General features: G+C 43.1%; 1 protein-coding gene and 1 pseudogene across 2 annotated transcripts in view; one reads left to right on the plus strand and one right to left on the minus strand.

The window, feature by feature from the left end:
• Positions 1–3950, plus strand: part of LOC135509197 (inositol 1,4,5-trisphosphate receptor type 2-like) — a 137188-nt gene extending 133238 nt beyond the window's left edge. For both annotated transcript variants that reach the window (XM_064929648.1, XM_064929649.1), the window contains exon 57: positions 2921–3950. In XM_064929648.1, the coding sequence (XP_064785720.1) occupies positions 2921–3004 (84 nt within the window). In that variant the 3' untranslated portion in view covers positions 3005–3950. The remainder of the gene's footprint in view (positions 1–2920) is intronic.
• Positions 3951–9830: 5880 nt separating this feature from the next.
• Positions 9831–18711, minus strand: LOC135509198 (sarcospan-like; annotated as a pseudogene).
• Between the last annotated feature and the right edge of the window lie 1722 nt (positions 18712–20433).

The following is a 20433-nucleotide window of genomic DNA, read 5'->3' on the forward strand; positions in this document are numbered from 1 at the left end:
GAAATCAGCAACCCTGTGTTTCAATGCTCAACCATACAGCAATCTCTCTCTCCTCTTTGACCAAGAGGCTCTCAACTCCTTCATGACATCCCAAGGCACAGATCACCACGGGACGACTCACTCACATCACAATGGCCTATTATTCCTGCACGTTCACATGCACTTGTCATTTTCTCTGAGGTTATCATGCCTTTATGTACAAGGCAATTTCCCTCCCTGACCTTGGGCTAACTAGTTGTGTGCAGCAAGTAGTGTGACAGATCTCATCACTCCCCTCACCCGATCATCACGACACCATCATCACAAACACATCACCTGCCTCTCCTGCATGTGATCTCAAGGCAGTCACATGCCTCTCCTTGTGTGTTCCTGTTCTGCTGCCTTGAGTGAGTGAGTGAGTGAGTAACAAACTTCAGATAGAGAAAATAACAATCTTGGTAAAAAGTGAGCTGGAACTCATGGATGTGGTTTGTGAACACAGCCCTTTTATACTTAGGAAGAGAAGTTCACGGTAAAAACAGAGCTAGAACAGGACATGAGTCATGTGTTGATGTGGTTCTGATTCCTCATATGTGGGCAGAACAATCAAAGTGCTGGTGTTCATGTTGTCACGGACATTACTGTGTTTACCTAGGAGAGTTGTTAAGGACTCAAGTCAGACAATTGTTTCTGAAATATTACATAGAGCAGGGTGAATATGGAAGACAGGAAATCGAGGCTAATTGGCTCTTTACACTCGTACCTGTATACAGAATGAAAACAACAGATTTAGGCACTGATAAGTCCCTAAAGTGGAGCGCAGTGGCTCTACAGTAACATGCTATACATGATGTCAGAGCTCAGGCTTTGCACTTCACATTTCTGTATGGGTTTTGACTGACAGAATATGTGAGCTTGAGCACCTCACGCGACAAGAAGTCCCTCCTGCTAATTGGGCAACTTTTTCAAATGTTTTGTCTGTGTGAGGAAAATGCTGTGAATTAAGAGGACTCTTATGTAAACTCAGCAGAAAGAGAAACGTCCTCTCACTGTCAACTGTGATTATTTTCAGCGAACTTAACATGTGTAAATATTTGTGAGAACATAAGATTCAACAACTGAGAGAGAAACTGAACAAGTTCCAAAGACATGTGACTAACAGAAATGGAATAATGTGTACCTGAACAAAGTGGTGGGTCAAAATCAAAAGTAACAGTCAGTATCTGGTCTGGCCACCAGCTGCGTTAAGTACTGCAGTGCATCTCCTCCTCATGGACTGCACCAGATTTGCCAGTTCTTGCTGTGAGATGTTACCTCACTCTTCTACCAAGGCACCTGCAAGTTCCCAAACATTTCTGGGGAGATAGAGTACAGGCCTCGGTATAACGCTCATTCCTTCGACGATAAACGCGAATCCGACCATCACCCCTGGTGAGACAAAACCGCGACTCGTCAGTGAAGAGCACTTTTTGCCAGTCCCTTCTGGTCCAGCAACGGTGGGTTTGTGCCCATAGGCGACGTTGTCGCCAGTGATGTAAGGCAGGTCCTCACCAGACAACAGGCCTACAAGCCCTCAGTCCAGCCTCTCTCAGCCTATTGCAGACAGTCTGAGCACTGATGGAGGGATTGTGCGTTCCTGGTGTAACTCGGGCAGTTGTTGTTGCCATCCTGTACCTGTCCTGCGGGTGTGATGTTCGGATGTACCGATCCTGTGCAGGTGTTGTTACACGTGGTCTGCCACCGGGAGGACGATCAGCTGTCCAGCCTGTCTCCCTGTAGTGCTGTCTTAGGCTTCTCACAGTACAGACATTGCAATTTATTGCCCTGGCCACACCTGGCCACGTCCTCATGCCTCCTTGTAGCATGCCTAAGGCACGTTCCCGCAGATGAGCAGGGACCCTGGGCATCATTATTTTGTTGTTTTTCAGAGTCAGTAGGAAGTCTCTCTTTAGTGTCCTAAGTTTTCATAACTGTGACCTTAATTGCCCACCGTCTGTAAGCTGTTAATCTTAACGACCGTTCCACAGTTGCATGTGCATTTATAATGGGACGTTTTTGGGGATTGCGTAAACAAAAGCAGTAATTGTGTAATGGCGGGGATGCAGGATTGTGCCAAACAAAACAACTATTTTGTATTGTGCACACTTTGAAGAGGTGTGTGGCCACTTGGAGAGACCAGTTAGTCTCACTCAAACCCTTTTTTTTGTCTTGTGTTGCGCGGTGCACCTACCCCACATTTTTCATGAATATTCATATCATGTTACTGAATGTATCCAGAGTATTTTCAGATTTCATTATCAACAAATCAGGCGAAAAGTACAGTAAATGTAAAATGCACCTAAAATCAACAAGGTAATGTTTGGATTGTCAGGTTAATTGTTGTCCTCAACTTTGGTTTAATAATTTCTCCAAACTGTTCCCTTTCAATTGCTACCATGCATATGCTTTTAATATTTATTATGTAAGAAACATTTCAATCTAGCCCTCCCTATCCCTATAGTCAAATTCCCACATTGTTCAAGGTTAAGAACAGAGGCTTTGTCCAGACGTGTGAAAGCTGAGCACTGAGCCAGGTCTTCAGTACAAGAGATTACAGATACCGGTACATGGTGTTTATTCTCACCAATGATGAATATCAAGATGTTATGTACTGTAAACTAAAGACGGTGAAAGGTTATCCTCTAAAAATGGAAACCATCTCAAATGGATTCCTTTGGAGATTAGTTCCTAAATTGAAATGTGGTCTATCTGACAAATTGCAAGAAATGTAGGCAAACTGGTGAAGCCAAGATTTGGTTCTCGGTTCCAAGATTACTGTAGGTGTAACCTGGGCTGACTATCTAAACTCAATGTTGCCAGATTGAATTGAAAACTGCCCAAACTGGCAACACTGTGTGTAGTTTATATTGAATAAGTTATTATTTCCTTCTCTTCTCCCCAGATGACAGAGCAGAGGAAGAATAAACAGATGATGGGCTTCCTGGGGCCTGCTGGGGTCAACAACCACCACATCCCAGCACACTGAGGGGCCTGGGTCCCCCTGCTAACAGAGAAAACTGCTGGAGGTACACAAAGGGGCCACACACACAATGTGCATACAGTACACACGCACCCACACAATAGTATCCGATTTATGGGGCCAGCAGCCACTGGTGTACAAGCATAATTTACTCAAACAGTGCTTTGTATTCAAAGCAAACAGTGCCTTGTTCTTAGACACTGACTCCTCACCCAGCATCACCGTCTCACATAGAACAGTACAGTGATGTCTGCCTTTAGGACAACACAAGCTGCCCAGTCATTCTGATCATCCCATGTCAGTCCTGCTGCTCTATGAGTGAGCCTCTGACTGAGATGCCAGGCATGCCACACATTGGCCAGTGTCACTATTGCAGTCTCCTGCAGACTGGAGGTCAAGGGAAAGGGTTAAAGGTTAAGTACAGTGGTCCTGTGGGCAGCCACACTCTTCCTTCTGTATTCTCAGTGTAGTGTGTCTGAGACTAAGATGAAGACCGACTGGAATATACGCAGGTCAGGTACATTGGGTTGGTTGGTGTTGTTCAGTTCTCTTTGGTTTTGAAAGGGGCTGCTCCTTGTATTACTGATAGGCCCTCTTTGGAAAGGGTGCACGTGTAACTTTAAGGTGAAGTATTTTCTTCCTAGCCTGGTCTCAGATCTGTTTGTGTGGTCTTGCCAACTCCTACGACAATGATAATAAGAGTTGGCAATAGCACACAAACAAATGTGGGACCAGGTTATTCTCTTTGGATATGTTTTAATATGACCTGTTAACTTGTGAACGTAACTGGAGTATTACATTTTGTATACATTGGAATTAGAAATGGAACATTGATCACCTTACCGCCTGGCTGCCTTGGGGGGTAACGTTGATCACCTTACCGCCTGGCTGCCTTGGGGGGTAACGTTGATCACCTTACCGCCTGGCTGCCTTGGGGGGTAACGTTGATCACCTTACCTGGCTGCCTTGGGGGTAACGTTGATCACCCTGGCTACCGCCTGGCTGCCTTGGGGGGTAACGTTGATCAACTTACCGCCTGGCTGCCTTGGGGGGTAACGTTGATCACCTTACCGCCTGGCTGCCTTGGGGGGTAACGTTGATCAACTTACCGCCTGGCTGCCTTGGGGGGTAACGTTGATCACCTTGCCTTGGGGGTAACGTTGATCCGCCTGGCTGCCTTGGGGGTATCAACTTACGCCTGGCTGCCTTGGGGGGTAACGTTGATCAACTTACCGCCTGGCTGCCTTGGGGGTATCACGTTGATCAACTTACCGCCTGGCTGCCTTGGGGGTATCACGCCTGGCTGATCAACTTACCGCCTGGCTGCCTTGGGGGGTAACGTTGATCAACTTACCGCCTGGCTGCCTTGGGGGGTAACGTTGATCAACTTACCGCCTGGCTGCCTTGGGGGGTAACGTTGATCAACTTACCGCCTGGCTGCCTTGGGGGGTAACGTTGATCAACCGCCTGGCTGCCTTGGGGGTAACGTTGATCAACCTGGCTGCCTTGGGGGGTAACGTTGATCAACTTACCGCCTGGCTGCCTTGGGGGGTAACGTTGATCAACTTACCGCCTGGCTGCCTTGGGGGGTAACATTGATTGCCTGGCTGCCTTGGGGGGTAACATTGATCACCTTACCGCCTGGCTGCCTTGGGGGTAACTGCCTTGGGGGTAACGTTGATCAACTTACCGCCTGGCTGCCTTGGGGGTATTGATCACCTTGATCAACTTACCGCCTGGCTGCCTTGGGGGTACCCTGGGGGGTAACTGCCTTGGGGGGTAACATTGATCACCTTACCGCCTGGCTGCCTTGGGGGGGTAACATTGCTTTGTCATCTCAATCATTATGACTGTGATAGTCAATGTTCTCAATATCCTGCACTTTTAAAAAATGTTAATGTACAACTGGAGAAACGGATTTGCATACGACGTTACTTTGCCTTTTGTTTTACACTATACTTGAACTCGCTGCCTAATGCTTCATACCAGTTTCATTAACATGTCATAAAGCTTCATAGCATGTGTCAGGTCTCCAGGATATACTATGCCAATGTTATGACACATATATATTTACATGTATTGTGGTATTTAGCCTTATGCTATGAAGCTTCACGGCATGTTTACGACGAGTTCAAGTAAAGTGTTGTCTCCTTTTCGCTCAGAGAAGTGTCCTCCGTGATAATGCAATCCCTGAACAGCATTATGACTTTCTTTTCATATTGTACATAGTCTATAAATAACCGAATGAAAAGAAAATGTATATGACGATGATCTGATTATCTGTACGGAATTTACTTGAAATGCCTTGAGTCTTAAATCCTATATTGGTACAGAATGTAGTCAGGAGGACTGATTTTGAAAATCATGTGCTTGTGTCCAATACAGTAGATAGTCTTAGTAACTCACTCATGTTGATAGAGATGTTTGATCATACTGTAATCGTGGTGTGGCACCCTGTTTCCTATGTAGTGCCTTACTTTTGACCAGGGCCCAGAGGGCTCTAGGTGCTTCTGGGTCCTGGTCAAAAGTAGGGCAAATAGATGGAGAATAGATTGCTATTTGGGACATAGGCATCAACTCATCTCATACTGTAATGGTCATTCTCTATGGTTTGTTAGGGGTTCAAGCAGTGAAGCTGTGAGAAGCCATATTGTATTTGTTGGCGTTCATTATTATACATCTTCTTCCGCCAAGGAAAATGAATACGCACATTCCTGTAAGGCCTAAGAGGGTGCAATTTGGCGTGATGGTAAAGGCCCATGGGCCCCACACCCTCTCAAGCAATGCCATGTCAATTGGCCTCATGGTGGCGTTATAACAAGCGATTGAAGATGCAAACTTTGAAAGGTCATGTCCCTTACCCCGTTTGAGCTAGAGTCATGAAATGTGGTACATAGGTGCCTCTCCTCACAAGGAACACATTTGCTTCAATGACGCATAAGGTTTTCCATTATGGATTTTCCACCATTTCCAATTCTTTGATAAACATTTAAAACGCTACTCATCTGGCATCGAATGACCGATCTGCATGAAACTTGATACATGGTATCTATGTAACAAGTTCTCTCAAAGCAATATTTTCCAGGATAGCAACTCAAACAACATGGCAGCTACTGACCAATAAACATTTAACTGGGTGTGACCTGGCACATAAATGCATATAAATCAGACACAGATATGTGTATTGTACCAACTTCATACACTGTCAAAACTCAACATATGCAAGCACATTTAGATCAACCACAAAGTGGCACTGGGCACTTGATTATACCTCTTGATCTGTTTGACTCAGTGATGAAATTTGGCACACGCTCAGGGATCTGGGTGTAGCTAACTTGTAGAGTATGGTTAGGTTTCCTGTAAAAACAATCATGCTCATTGGCTTATAGTGGCCATGTTGTTTGAACTAGAGTCTTGGAAAATATTGTGTTTAAAGACGTTCATAGTTGCTATATACCAAATTTGTTGCCAATTGGTCAAGCGATTTTCTGTTGTCGTTTTTAACTCTTGTAACTCAGCCACATGGAATTCAATTTAATATCTGTGTATAAAATGTGTATGTCTGTAAAAGTTTTTATCTTCCACAATCGCATGACAGTATGAGAGTATGTGTGCACTTCAGAGGGGAATGCCCTTTGACACTTTTCTGTCAACAGATGTGTGTGTTTTATGTTGATCAGATGCTATATTGTAATAAATCTATGATAAGATGAGACTGGATGTTTCTGCCTTGAGTTGATCACTGTTTCTGTGTATTTAGTCAGCCGTCTTGGGGTTGAATAATTGTTATTTTGGGGTTGAAATTCATGTTTGTCCTACTGTTGTGGGCCACCTACACACCCAGACACACATGGGTCATGACCCCAGAATGGGACCTTTAGCCCCCCTAACAGCACCACTGGCTCAATGGCATTACAGTGTCACAATCCACCTCATGGTCAGAATCCTGCGGTTATCTGCAATTGATCAACGCTCACAGTAAACATCATGCTTTAATTAGCCCTGATCACACTGCAACTATTCTGCTTCTTCCGTCTAATTAACTGGATAAGTACAGCTAGTTAACACACATTAGATGCCTGATGTTGACTTTGGGTCAGCAGGAATACAGTCGAGTTCTAACAAAATAAAAATGACTAAAATAACCTGTAAAATAAATAATACACTTACTGAGCTATATTGTATGCTAAAAAAACAGGACAGGGCTCACGTTCAGAAAGGCCCGGGTATGTTTTGTTAGTGTTAACTCTGGCGGGGCTGTGTTGGCTCATGCCGCCTCTGTGAGACAGCTGTTAAAATGAGCTGCACGTGGTGTCATAATAACCCACAGCTGTCACTGAGCAAGGCAGGAAGGGGAAAGTCCAGCATATCTGAAATGCTCCGACTATGAGGTGAGGGGAAGGAGGGAAGGGAAGGCTCGGAGGGAGTGATGGGGCTTGCCACCCCTGAATCTGTCTACTGTATGGCAGTCATAAACATCCACTGCTTTGTTTTTTATTTTATTTCAATGATGTGAGCAACTGGGGACAATTTCAGTCATATATTCTCAAAAATATTGCTCATACAATTCTAATGGTAGGGCAGATACCACCATAGTTAATGTACTGTTTTGTACCTGCTTCTGTTGGGCATGTCCTGCCAGTGGACTGCTGTATTGTACAGTAGCTAGAACTGTAGTGTGTAAGGTGCTGCTCCGGTCTTCCCACTGTCTAGTGCTGCTCATAGTCTGAGAACATACTGATGTAATGTTATGAGTAACCACTTCCAGGTCACTGTCTCTTACTGTACACTTGTGATTCTGAGGAACTGGCTGGAATGACTCTTAGAATTCTTAGTCTCTCATATGACTATGACTGGGTTCACTAGTAGTGGATTGGGCCAGGTACACTGTATTTCCGCTGTCCGTTCTACAGTGAACATTCTACGTGTTGTGTGCATGAGAACAACACGATGTGTGCATGAGAACAACACGATGTGTGCATGTGAGCTTAGACACAATTGGACACCGGCGATCTTTGAGTCTCTTGACAATGGCAGTCCCCGCCCAAAGTCACGTTGTTTTGTCAGGGTGAACTCGAACCCACCCAATATTAGTAGGACAATAAACAGGACATTATGCCATAAACCCCTCTGGGACTCAGCCACACTAATGTTTGGATGTTGGGTTTATTGAATGGTTGTTGGAAGCATATGTTTTAGATGTTGCAGTGTGACAAACAAAGGTGTTTTTGTGTTGCAGTGTGACAAAAGAAAAACAAGTATTTTCAAATAATGTTGACACGTTCTTTTGACAGTTTCAGTTATGCCAGGTGCATGTGGCCATTACTGAAGTGAAGCGTCTCAATAACAGAAGTGTATCACACATTGGTGATTTAGCTTGTTTTCATTTAATTTTAGAGTTACTTGAAAGTGTTCTGCTCCCACTGTAAGTGAAAGTTGATCCAATAAAGTAATTGATCACCTCATTGATCTCCGACAATAATTTTCCCACTCAGGGCTCTGAAGAAATTCACAGGACACCAGATCAGATGTGTTTTTACCCTTCACAGAACCATGACCATTTCAAGCAGGTGTTTGTGTTTTCAGAGGAAGAAAAACAAATTTTGTGGGAGGGAAAGGACTCTTTACTGCCAGTTGTATAAATACACTTCCCTCGTGATGGGCTGGATGTTACTTCCTGTGTCATGCTGTGGGGATGATGAGCCGGTATGGTCACATGGTAGATCATACACCCTCAGGCCAATCAGAAACACCACAAACATCAGGGCTGTTTTCATTAGGGCACACCCCTTGTTGTCCCTCCCAGTTTAAGTATTTTCTTCATCTGTTTGGTGTCTAATGAACAAGGCCCAGGCCTTCTAATGCCATTTAACTTTCTTACTTAATCTGATAACATGCTGCTGAACATGCTGCCAAAATGTCTGGTGGTGTCATGCTTTTCCCTTGGAGGGTATGGTGAGAGACACAGATCCCTTATCCCTTCCAGGAATGGAATGAAAGGACTCCAGCTCAGATAGTTAGTATGCTTCCCTCGAAAGCTGTCTGTTGTCTTCAGTGATAGCTAGGTGAGATACTGTAGCTCTAAGGCAAACCGCATTCATTCATATATTTTTAATCAACAGTATTTCAGAATTGGATTAAACGGTAGAAGTAGGATTGCATGTGACATACATAATAAAACTGATTCAAGGACTTAAGTCAACACCATTTATTCAAAGTAAATGTGACTATAAGCTAAAAAGCATAGAAAATGGACATTGGCAGTCGTTTTTTCCTTAATGTACATGTACATTACTTAAAAGCTCACCTCTTATCCCCAGTAATAAGGTATCTATTGAAGATGAAACAGATTTCTCCATTTTCAAACCCTTCTCTTCATGTAGTATGTACAAAGAGTTGACCATAGTATCTGCATTGTACAGTAAATACCATATTACCACCCACCACTAGTTAACGCTAATGCATCACGTTTCTCTTTCTCATTCTGCTCTTGTCTCCGGTTGTGTCGTGATTTATGAATCACAAAAGTAGATTTGTACATAAAGCAAATCTCTCTCAACTTGAGACAACTAATTTTGCATACTGTCTTCACTATTGAAGGGAGTGGGACACTCTCCTGCTGAATTAGCCAATGAGCCATGTAAACATAATTTCCCTCTTCGGATGGCACGGTCCAGCTGTCCATCCAAGTACCCCTTTGGTAGTTTGGTGTCTTTTCTTCATCTATTAGAAATATCTCAATCTCTCAATACTCTACCCTCAATAGTGGCATCATCATGGGCTAACTCCTCATCATGACATCATCATGGGGCTCTTCTTCCTACAACTCCCATCAGACCTTCTACCAGTGCTGGAAGGAGGGCGAGCCCATCTGCAGCTCCACGAAGAACACTTGATGGTGGTGCTTCTACATGACGAAGGCCCCCAAGGCACATACTACAGCTTCAGGGTGCCAGTGACATCTCCGCAGTTGCTGACCTCAGCGTAGGGGAAGGTCCTGGGAATACGGTCGTGGGGGTTCAGGGTGCACACGCAGTCGTCGCCCACCTCCAGGCAGCTGAAGCCGTTGGTCTGGGCATAGTGGTGGCCAAAGAAGGCCATGACCAGGGATGAGAGGACCAGACCCATGGCGCACAGGATAAAGTACAGCAGCTGGAGGGGGAGAGGAGAAGAGGTGAGCTAGTTTAATATAGCATAAAATATCTAAGCATAGTGGGGATTCCAGGACCGGGGATACATTTTTAGAGGGAGGTCATTATTAACCCTGAAGGACAACAGCAGGGTCATGTTCTGCAGGCATGCAATGAAATTACTTGAAACAGAGGACAGACTCCGAATGACAACACTGTTTCAAAGCATTTTCCGTGTTGGAGCCTATTAAACATGACTCTAGTTGTCTATACTAAGACAACTGGAGTTTTATGTCTTTACTCTACTTACTGTAATACATTTAAATGACTGAATGACAGCAAAAAAATCAAATGGAATCTGATCTTTTTACTTCTGATTTATGTGGAATTCAAAAGATTAGATGCCATGTGTTTTGTTTTTTACTGTTTACACATTAGGGAGAATATTAGATGGGTATCAGATATGCAAATAATTGGCAAAATATCTGAATTGGGCTGCCTGTGTAAAAGTCACACCAATCAGTAATTGAATGTGTTACTGTAAGCTGAGTAAAGACATACAACTCCAGTTGTCTTTTCCCTTATGTGTAAACAGCAGAAAAACACATGGAATATGTTCTTTTGACTTTCGATTTATACCACCTCTATATGTGGATCTGAATCCTGAAACAAAGCTGATGATTCATATGTGACACTCTGATGATTATTTTGCTTTGCTCATGACCTGCCGTTTCCATGACAACCACCCCAATGTTTACAGGAACAGTGACTAAAAATGAGCATTCTATCCGTGTGAATGCGCACATTTGATGTGGGTCACATGTAAAAGTGTAGACCGAAAAGAAATTGGGATATGGAGAACAACATCTGATTTGGATTTTTAGGGTGGCTGTGTAAACACAGCCTTCGTGAACAAGGTATGCCCACTCTCTAGCCATATCCAAATAGGTTTGTCTGCTAACAATTATCTCCTCGCACAGCAGCCAATAAATCCCTGCAGGTCTTGGCTGTCGGCCAGAGGTAGAACCTGACTCTGAGAGACGTACCAGGGCTGTCTTAAAGGGCCCCACTTTATGACCTCGTTCATTGTGTCCAGCAGAACCATACCAGTGCGTATATATTTTAAAACGTCAATATTTTACATGTCAAAAAGATATAAAGAAAATGACCCCCTTTGATGTTATTGGGAGTTATTTTCAAAATAATAGCGTTATTTTCACACAAAACGTTCCAGTTGGAAGTATCCCTTTAATGGAGGACTGCCTGCTGAAAGTAGTGTCCATGTGAAAATCCCCTGCAGCTCCCATCCACTGTACCTTTATCCACATGTTGTGTGGGTATGTACACATTATGTAAATGATGTCTAAAAATACAGCTTGATCATGTGTGAGAGGGGCTTTGCGTGGTTTCTGTAATTGGAGTGTACAATTCCAATAACACTAGCCCTTCATCTAAATCCACAGGTTACGTAACATAGCCCTGATTCGCTCAGTATTTGTTTTCCGGTACACGCCGCTTATAGCATTATGTCATGTTTGATGTTTGCTTAATTTGAAATGGTGTTTATGTTTATTTAAAACAACTGTGAAATATGGAGAATTAAAGTACATCATGAGATGTATTGTACTGTGCTGAACCAAAGCGTGCTAGAAGCACTTCACAAAGCCTTTTATATAGCTGTACTCACGTGTTATGTTAGGCTATGATCTTTAGGAAGACATGAAGAAGGCGAAAATGGCGACAATCTTTTGTTGCATACATTTACACCACGGAATGTAGATTGTATTACTTTTTGAATGTATTGTTCAGTTTCTACACGTTAAAGGACTACTTCTACATACAATTTGAGTGGAGGAAGTCCATCTGTGAAAATGTTATATTTGGACGATGCTCCCCATTCTGGCATCTCTGCACTGCCTCCCAGTCTCACTCAGAATTGAATTCAAAACCCTCCTGCTGACATTCCAGTCCATCCATGGCAATGCCCCGCCATAAGAAGTTGACATGCTGCATGCACTGAGGTGTCTGTATAAACTACTAGCACACAGCTATGCATACCCATGCATACCCCACAAGACATGCCACCAAAGGTCTCTTCACAATCCCCAAATTAAGAACAGACTATGGGAGGGTACAGTACTACATAGAGCCATGGCTACATGGAACTTTATTCCACCTCACGTAACTGATGCAAAAAAAACATACAAATACACCTTATGGAACAGCAGGGACTGTGAAGAGACACATAAACATGATAAGACATGCACTCTAAACACACGTACACATGTATGTTGTATTGTAGATATGTGATAGTAGAGTAGTGGCCTGAGGGAACACAATGTGTTGTGAAAAGTTTTATGAAATTTCATGTAAAATGTTTAATTGTTTAGAACTGCCTTAATGTTGCTAGAACCCAGGAAGAGTAGCTGCTGCCTTGGCAGGAACTAATGGGGATCCTTAAGAATTACAAATACCTCAAATAACTGCTGCTATCCCATAATCTCACCGCAGCCTCAGATTGCATGATAGCCTACTCCTCCACATCTCCAGGAACAAGCTCTGCTCCATGGGGGATTGGGCTTTCTGCTCGACCGCCCCCGCGCCTCTGAAATGCTCTCCTGGACCACGTGAAGGCACCATAGACTCTGGGCTCCTTTAGAATGTGCATAAAAACCCTTCTCTTTAGGAAGGCATTCAGTTAGTTATAGCTGTTTTCTTGTCTTTGTAGCATCAGCTGTGATCTCTGTGCCAGTGGCCCTGTCTAGTTGTCCTCTTTTGTCCCCATCTCTTGTTTTTAGTAAACTCACTGTGTCACTTTGAGAGTTTTTCGCATTATATATTCAATGTATTATTAATTGGTTGGAAAATCCAATTGCCTACATTGTATGGCCAATTAACTGAAACGATCAAGTCATGTGCAATAACTGTGCTCATCTACCCATAGGCTTCCTAGAGAGCCTTGCCAATAGACATGTTGTGTTCTGCATTTCTCTGTATGGCCCTATACATACAGTATCACCTTCATGGTTCAACCATACAAACCTACAATCAGACATGGGTTCAAATCATATTTGAAATGAATTCAAATACTTTATCTGACCTTCATTGAGCTTGCCTGTTGCAATGGAACTAAAAGAACAGTTTCAAAAGTGCAAACCCTGTCCATATGGCATTCTAGCCAGGCTAAAGCAAGTATTCAAAAGATTATAAAAAGTATTTGAAACCAGATCTTCGTACAGTATGTCAAAGTGACAATCAATGTTCTCTGTGCTGTAGTATATTGGCCCTACACATTACTATAAATCAGATCCAACTGACTAAGTACAACCTTTGTATGGTTGATTTGAATGGGGGGGGGGGGTGCATTTAGTAATGAATGGTATTCTGGTCTATAAATAGTAATAATCATCCCATTAGAGCGACCAGTTTATCTTGGTCTCCGCTCAGTTGGACAGGAAATTGTCAGAGGGCATGTGGTATTGCCGTAGGGAGTAGGGGTGCTGATAAACAGGAAAAATATATACAGTACCAGTCGAAGGTTTGGACACCTACTCATTCAATGTTTTTTCTTTATTTTTACTATTTTTGTACATTGTAAAATAACAGTGAAGACATCAACACTATGAAATAACACATATGGAATCATGTAGTAACCAAAGAAGTGTTAAACAAATCAAAATATATTTTAGATTTCAGACTCTTCAAATTAGCCACCCTTTGCTTTGATGACAGCTTTGCACACTCTTAGCATTCTCTCAACCAGCTTCACGAGGAATGCTTTTCCAACAGTCTTGAAGAAGTTCCCAGATATGCTGAGCCCTTGTTGGCTGCTTTTCCTTCACTCTGCGGTCCAACTCATCCCAAACCATCTCAGTTGGGTTGAGGTCGGGTGATTGTGGAGTCCAGGTCATCTGATGCAATACTCCATCACTCTCCTTCTTGGTCAAACAGCCCTTATCCAGCCTGGAGGTGTGTTGGGTCATTGTCCTGTTGAAAAACAAATGATAGTCCCACTAAGCGCAAACCAGATGGGATGGCGTATCGCTGCAGCATGCTGTGGTTGCCATACTGGTTAAGTGTGCCTTGAATTCTAAATAAATCACTGACAGTGTCACCAGCAACTCACCATCACACTACCTCCAACATGCTTCACGGTGGGAACCACACATGCAGAGATCATCTGTTCACCTACTATGCGTCTCACAAAGACACAGCGATTGGAACCAAAAATCTCAAATTTGGACTCATCAGACCAATGGACAGATTTCCACCAGTCTAATATCCATTGCTCGTGTTTCTTGGCCCAAGCAACTCTCTTCTTATTATTGGTGTCCTTTAGTAGTAGTTTCTTTGCAGCAAATCGACCATGAAGGCCTGATTCATGCTGTGAAGCATGGAGGAGGTGGTGTGATGGTGTGGGTTTGCTTTAATGGTGATGCTGTCAGTAACTTTTTTTGGTTACTACATGATTCCACGTGTGTTAATGTATAATTTTGATGTCTTCACTATTATTCTACAATGCAGGGAATAGTAAACATAAAGAAAAACCCTCGAATGAGTAGGTGTGTCCAAACTTTTGACTGGTATTGTATATCGACAGCACCCCCACCCCAAATGATCTTCCCTCAGCCATGGCATGTGGGTCTCACCTTGGCGATGAGTTGCATGGACGTACTCTCATCTGATAGGTATGTAATGGACTAGAGGAGGAAGCCCAGCAATGAGGCCACACACAACTAGAATAACATAGAACACAGCGGAAAATGTATTTAGTGAGGGTCATTCTCTAAATGATATGCTTTGCAAAATGTACTTGTATACTTTAAGTTAATGATTCTTTAATGTTTGCTTTAAAAATACAAAGACTGCTTTAAGAGAAGGGAAAGGGGGAAATCGAGTCAGTTGTACAACTGAATGCATTCAACTGAAATGTGTCTTCTGCATTTAACCCAACCCCTCAATCAGAGAGGTACGGAGGGCTGCCTTAAACAACATCCACGTCTTCGGCGCCCGGGGAACAGTGGGTGAACAGCCCTGCTCAGTGGCAAGACATAAGGGGTCATGCATGCTCATGAAAGTCTTACATTGCATTATTATGCATTATTCCTGCATGCTTTAAGTAAATAGTTACCAGTACATGATCACTGCTTTTTTATTTTCTGAATGGCATATGTGTTATTGGGAAACTGAATTTTATTTGGATCTGATCAACACCAAGTGTTGCCATGGTGCTCTAAGCCACACACACACAAACCTCTTATTTTATTTGCTGCTGAGAGGGGCCTCTTCAACCCTCTTCAAGCTGTTCATCCCAAGTTCACTCTTAATATTCTGCACTTTCAGCATCAGCTTGTCAGCTGATAACATTCTTACTGCTATGGCAAAACAGTTTTCCTCCTCTCTTGCAATGACACACACCCTCTCTCAGAGCATATTAGAGTCTTGTGACTAACATGCAGCATCTAATTGAATTATTTTAAGAGGTGAGGAATCAGAATTCTCTTGAAGGATCTTGGTGAACTCAGTGTTTTTCACCGGGCCGTAAACTCAGAATGGATGTTCCCTGTGTGTACTAAGACTTCCGATTGCACACATCTGTACACACTGTAATTAGGGTATATGGGAAGCTGAGAGAAAACAACATGTTTTTCTCCTGTACAGAGATGCAACTGTGAAGTATCTCACGTGGACAACATGATTTTGTTAAAGAAATGCTAATGCTCACCACTAGAAAGTCAATGCTATAGATAGTAGAGAAAAACACATAGTCAGACCCCTGTGTTATCATTAGTAGGCCTCTATAGCTTTGGGGCTGAAAGCATTCATTATTGTAGTTTCTATAGAGTAAAATATTATTTGTTGTAGCATGAAAATATTCCAAATTCAATATAGAAATGCTGTATCTTATGTAACTTGTATTACTCCTAAGCAGAACTTCAGTGGAAATCCTGACGACATGTTGATATAATGTTGCAACAAAAGGTAAAGTGTTACCATCTATTGTTTTCAGTATTATTTGCTTTATTTATCTGAAGACATTAGCTAACTGTAAGATTGAGGTAAGAGGCTAAGAGCCATAACGCTGACTGCCATTCTAGACTTGTTGTTTTCTCTGCAAGCCAAGTACTTTTACAAGGCCAAAGTCTTGCCATGATGACAGTTGGGGGAAAGTTTGCCACTTGTTACAGCCCTTTAAGCCAGTATACTGCTTCTACGAGATAGATCTAATCAACAGTCAGCGAGTGAGGGAGCAAATGTGAAAATAACATCAAGCTAATTGCTAGTAGTCAAAATGTTTACATTTAGAATGTCACCCAATGTGTTCAATGAGACTGAGGGGAACTTTCCCTTTTAAACACTGAGATTCTAACAGCCATAGAAAAGGCAGTAAAGCATGATAACCCTAATTTTGACTTTAGATGGAGATCATGTAAGGTGACTTGTGAATAGAGAGATGAGACTCGACTGAAAAGGAGGTGTACACTGTATGTGTACATGCAGTCAGGGCAAGGTGGAAATACAACAAGGACAAAGTGACAAGTCTATGCAGAAGGACATACGGCATACAAACTGAAGAGGTAGCAATTAGTAATGTACAAGAGGGCCATGCAAATGTGTTGAGACATATATGGAGATGAGGAGATATGTACATATGTCTGTGTGCTAGAGTCATACAGATGTGTTTATATACATCATTAGGCCATGCATGCAGTGAAGGTAGAAGAGAAGTCAATTTGGCTTCATTCCAGGGGATGAGGCAGTACAACCAGTGTCCATGCATCTATTGTAGGTGAAGTGCATGGGAGGCACAGTAGTTAGAGGATCAGGACAGGTGTCCATGTCATACAGTCAAGCAGTGAGGTGAGGCTGGACAGAGGCAGCAACTGTAGTGGCCAAACTGAGTGTAGATGTAGATACACAAGGTTGCATTGACAGTGGTAGACCTGATCACCGACAACGATGAGACAGCCTAGGGAGGTCAGAGGTCTGGCAGTGTGGTGCCAGGACAACAACCTCTCCCTCAACGTCAGCAAGACAAAGGCGCTGATCGTGAACGACAGGAAAAGGGGGGCCGAGCAGGCCCCTCTCCACATCGACAGGGCTGTAGTGGAGCGGCTCTAGAGCTTTATGTTCCTCTGTGTCCACATCACTAAGGATCTATCATGGTCCACACACACCAACATACAACAACGCCTCTTTCCCCTCAGCAGGCTGAAAAGATTTGGCATGGGCCCTCAGATCCTCAAAATGTTCTACAGCTGCACAATTGAGAGCATATTGACTGGCTGCATCACCTCTTGGTATGTTAACTGCTTGGCACCCGACCGACCACAAGGCGTTACAGAGGGTAATGTTGACGGCCCAGTACATCACTGAGGTCGAGCTCCCTGCCATCCAGAACTTCTACATCGGGCGGTGTCAGAGGACAGCCCTAAAAATGTTCAGACACGAGCCATCCAAGTCATAGACTGTTGTCTCTGCTACCACACGGCAAGCAATACCGATGCACCAAGTCTGGAACAACAGGACCCTGAACAGCTTCTACACCAAGCCATAATATTGCTAAATAGTTTGTTTACCAAATAACTACCCGGACGATCTGCATTGACCTTTTTTTGCACTAACGTTTTTGACTCATCACATACACTGCTGCTACTGTTTATTATATATCCTATTGCCTAGTCACTTTATTCCTAGTTATATGTACATATTGACCTCGATTAGCTCGTACCCCTGCACATCAACTAGGTACTAGTCACCCCATAGATATTTCCAAGTTATTGTTACTAATTGCGTATTTATTATGAAGTGTCATTACTCTTCTATTATTTCTCTTTTATTTCTCTCTGCATTGTTGGGAAGGGCCCGTAAGCAAGCATTTCACTGTTAGTCTATACCTGCTGTTTACGAAGCGATTTGATTTGTTAGACGATGAGGATGAGGATCCATGCAGTCATGTAGTGAGGTCAGATGGACATGGGGACCAGAGAAAGATAAGGCATAGGGCCATGCAGCTACAGCAGTGGCACTATGCCCTATTGAGTGAACATGCATACAGACGGACGAGGCAGGTCCATGCTTACAAGGATGCCAGCCAAGTGTGGGGTCTCCCTGGCCAGGAGCGAGGGGCTGATTGTGACCATGGGGAAGGCCACCCTCCGCAGCAACTGCAGCAGGACGATGAGTAGGGGGAAGTGACAGCCACAGCACTTGTGGGAGTTCTCGGCGCTGGGCCTCCATCCTCGGCCTTCACCTCTTTCTTCTCCTCTGATGGGGGGTGCTCCTCTGCTCTTCTCGCTTCCTCCGGATCCCTTCTTCCCTTCTCCCATTCTTCACCTTCTGTCAGGGAGATGCGACAAGCACTTCTTCTTCAGCTTCACGGGAGGTGGTTTTCTCTCTCTTTCCTTTCCCGTTCATTTGTTTGTCAGTCTCTTACCGTCGTGCTGTCTGTTGGGTGTGCTGCCTGCCGCGCCCCTCGTTCCCTTCCTCTTCCTGCTCAGGGTTCCTCTCAGCATAAGCCCAGCTCTGCTGCTAGGCTATTTGGAACCAGAGAAGACTGAACTAACATTTAGAGCAGATTCCTGGAGCTGCTCTGGCGCCACTTAGCAGAGCAGCAGCACATTGAAGGAAAATAAGAGGAGGTGGGGGGGACAAAGGGGGACTCCAACACATGACCAGAAGCACTGATGTGATCAGACATCAGTTACATAGAAAATAAAACTAAATCATGTTTGCTGTAATCAGAAATAGAAAGCAATTAGCAGTTAGGGGTTAAAGAAAGATTGCCACAGAAAAGTCAGCCACGTCATTCTCCAATGAGAGCGATTGGATCACTGTTGTCAACACCATTACACGCACAGTTGGGCCAAGTGGTGGAAGCCACCAAAGTCACATGATTTACTGGAAGAAGTAATGTGATCAGGAGACATGTGAGGGCATTACTGTAGCTCTGATTCTCTATTAAAATGATCAAAACGTGGATTAATTAGTCCAATTACAGTTCAGTCTCAAGGGTATAAGGAATTTTGGGGTGTTTTATTCCAAATAAATAGCAATGACAAAGTAATGGAATTAGTCATTACATTATTATATGGATTCAGAGCAACATTTAAAATAAAAGTAAATAATTAAATGCACAACCTCTAAATTGTCACATCTTTCATAACCTTACTTATGAATAGATTTTACAAGTTCTTATCTGTCTTGAGACAAGCATTTTTTTGAACATTTAGTTTATTTAATTTAATTTATATTGACAGAGGGGCACAAAAACCCTCTGTCCCCCCCACCCTCCCCCCATACCCACTCGGTCATGAAATTAAACAGAGAAAATAGCAGGATGCTAATCCTTTACCGTTATTCCCTCCCTCCCTCCCTCAGACCGTGCCCCCCCCCCCCCCCACACACACACACACAAATTCAATAAGGTACAGAAGAACCGCAAGCAAGTTCAGTAGCCCCTCCCACCCCTCCCCCACAGGACCACTAAACCCAGAGTCCCTCCCCACAAAACATCCACTGAATTTTTCAAATAGTTTTTGCTGAGGCCTATTTTTTTCCATTAATCGCAGCCCAATATATTATTTGATATTCATCCAATGTCTGCCGTGTTTTTGGATGGTGTGATGACATCGCTGCTCCCTGTGCACGCTGACTGCTAGTGTGCATGTGAAGTTGGGCCGTGTAAACCGGATGCAACCCGGATATAGGCGGCCCATTTTATACCTCAATGCTTGCCACGTGGCTCTGTTTATTACGATTCTGAGACATTCAAAATATCGACTTTGATACTGTTAGACAATGTTGTATGCATGATTGAAGAAATAAAATGATATTTTAGTATTAAGCATCTTGTTGTCCTAAGGTGTAATGGATCATGATGAATGGATATCAAAACTGTCAAGCAAATTGATGTTCAGTGATTATACCAATAATGTCTGCTAATGTGGGTTGTCTGCTAAAATGGCAAATGGTCAAATGCATAAAAGATTGTTAATATTAAGACATGATCACTGAAAGTAAATAATTAGAAAGATTAATTAAAAGTAATGTTTAATAAGAGGTTGGAATCAATATAATTGAATTGGATCTAAGCCATGTTTTTATGTTGGACTTAATATATTAGTGTTTGTGAAACACAAAAAGTTCAATATATTATGCATAAAAATACCTCATGCTGGAAATATTCAAAAGTTTATATTTGCCTAATATTTGCCTAATCTGTTAAAAGTAGAACTAGCAAGCAAGCCTGCAGGACTCCTCTGCTCTCTCCAGGGGTTCCTAGTGTTGGTACACTGGTTCTAC

Source organism: Oncorhynchus masou, chromosome 22 (assembly GCF_036934945.1).
Source record: "Oncorhynchus masou masou isolate Uvic2021 chromosome 22, UVic_Omas_1.1, whole genome shotgun sequence".
Lineage (NCBI taxonomy): Eukaryota > Metazoa > Chordata > Actinopteri > Salmoniformes > Salmonidae > Oncorhynchus > Oncorhynchus masou.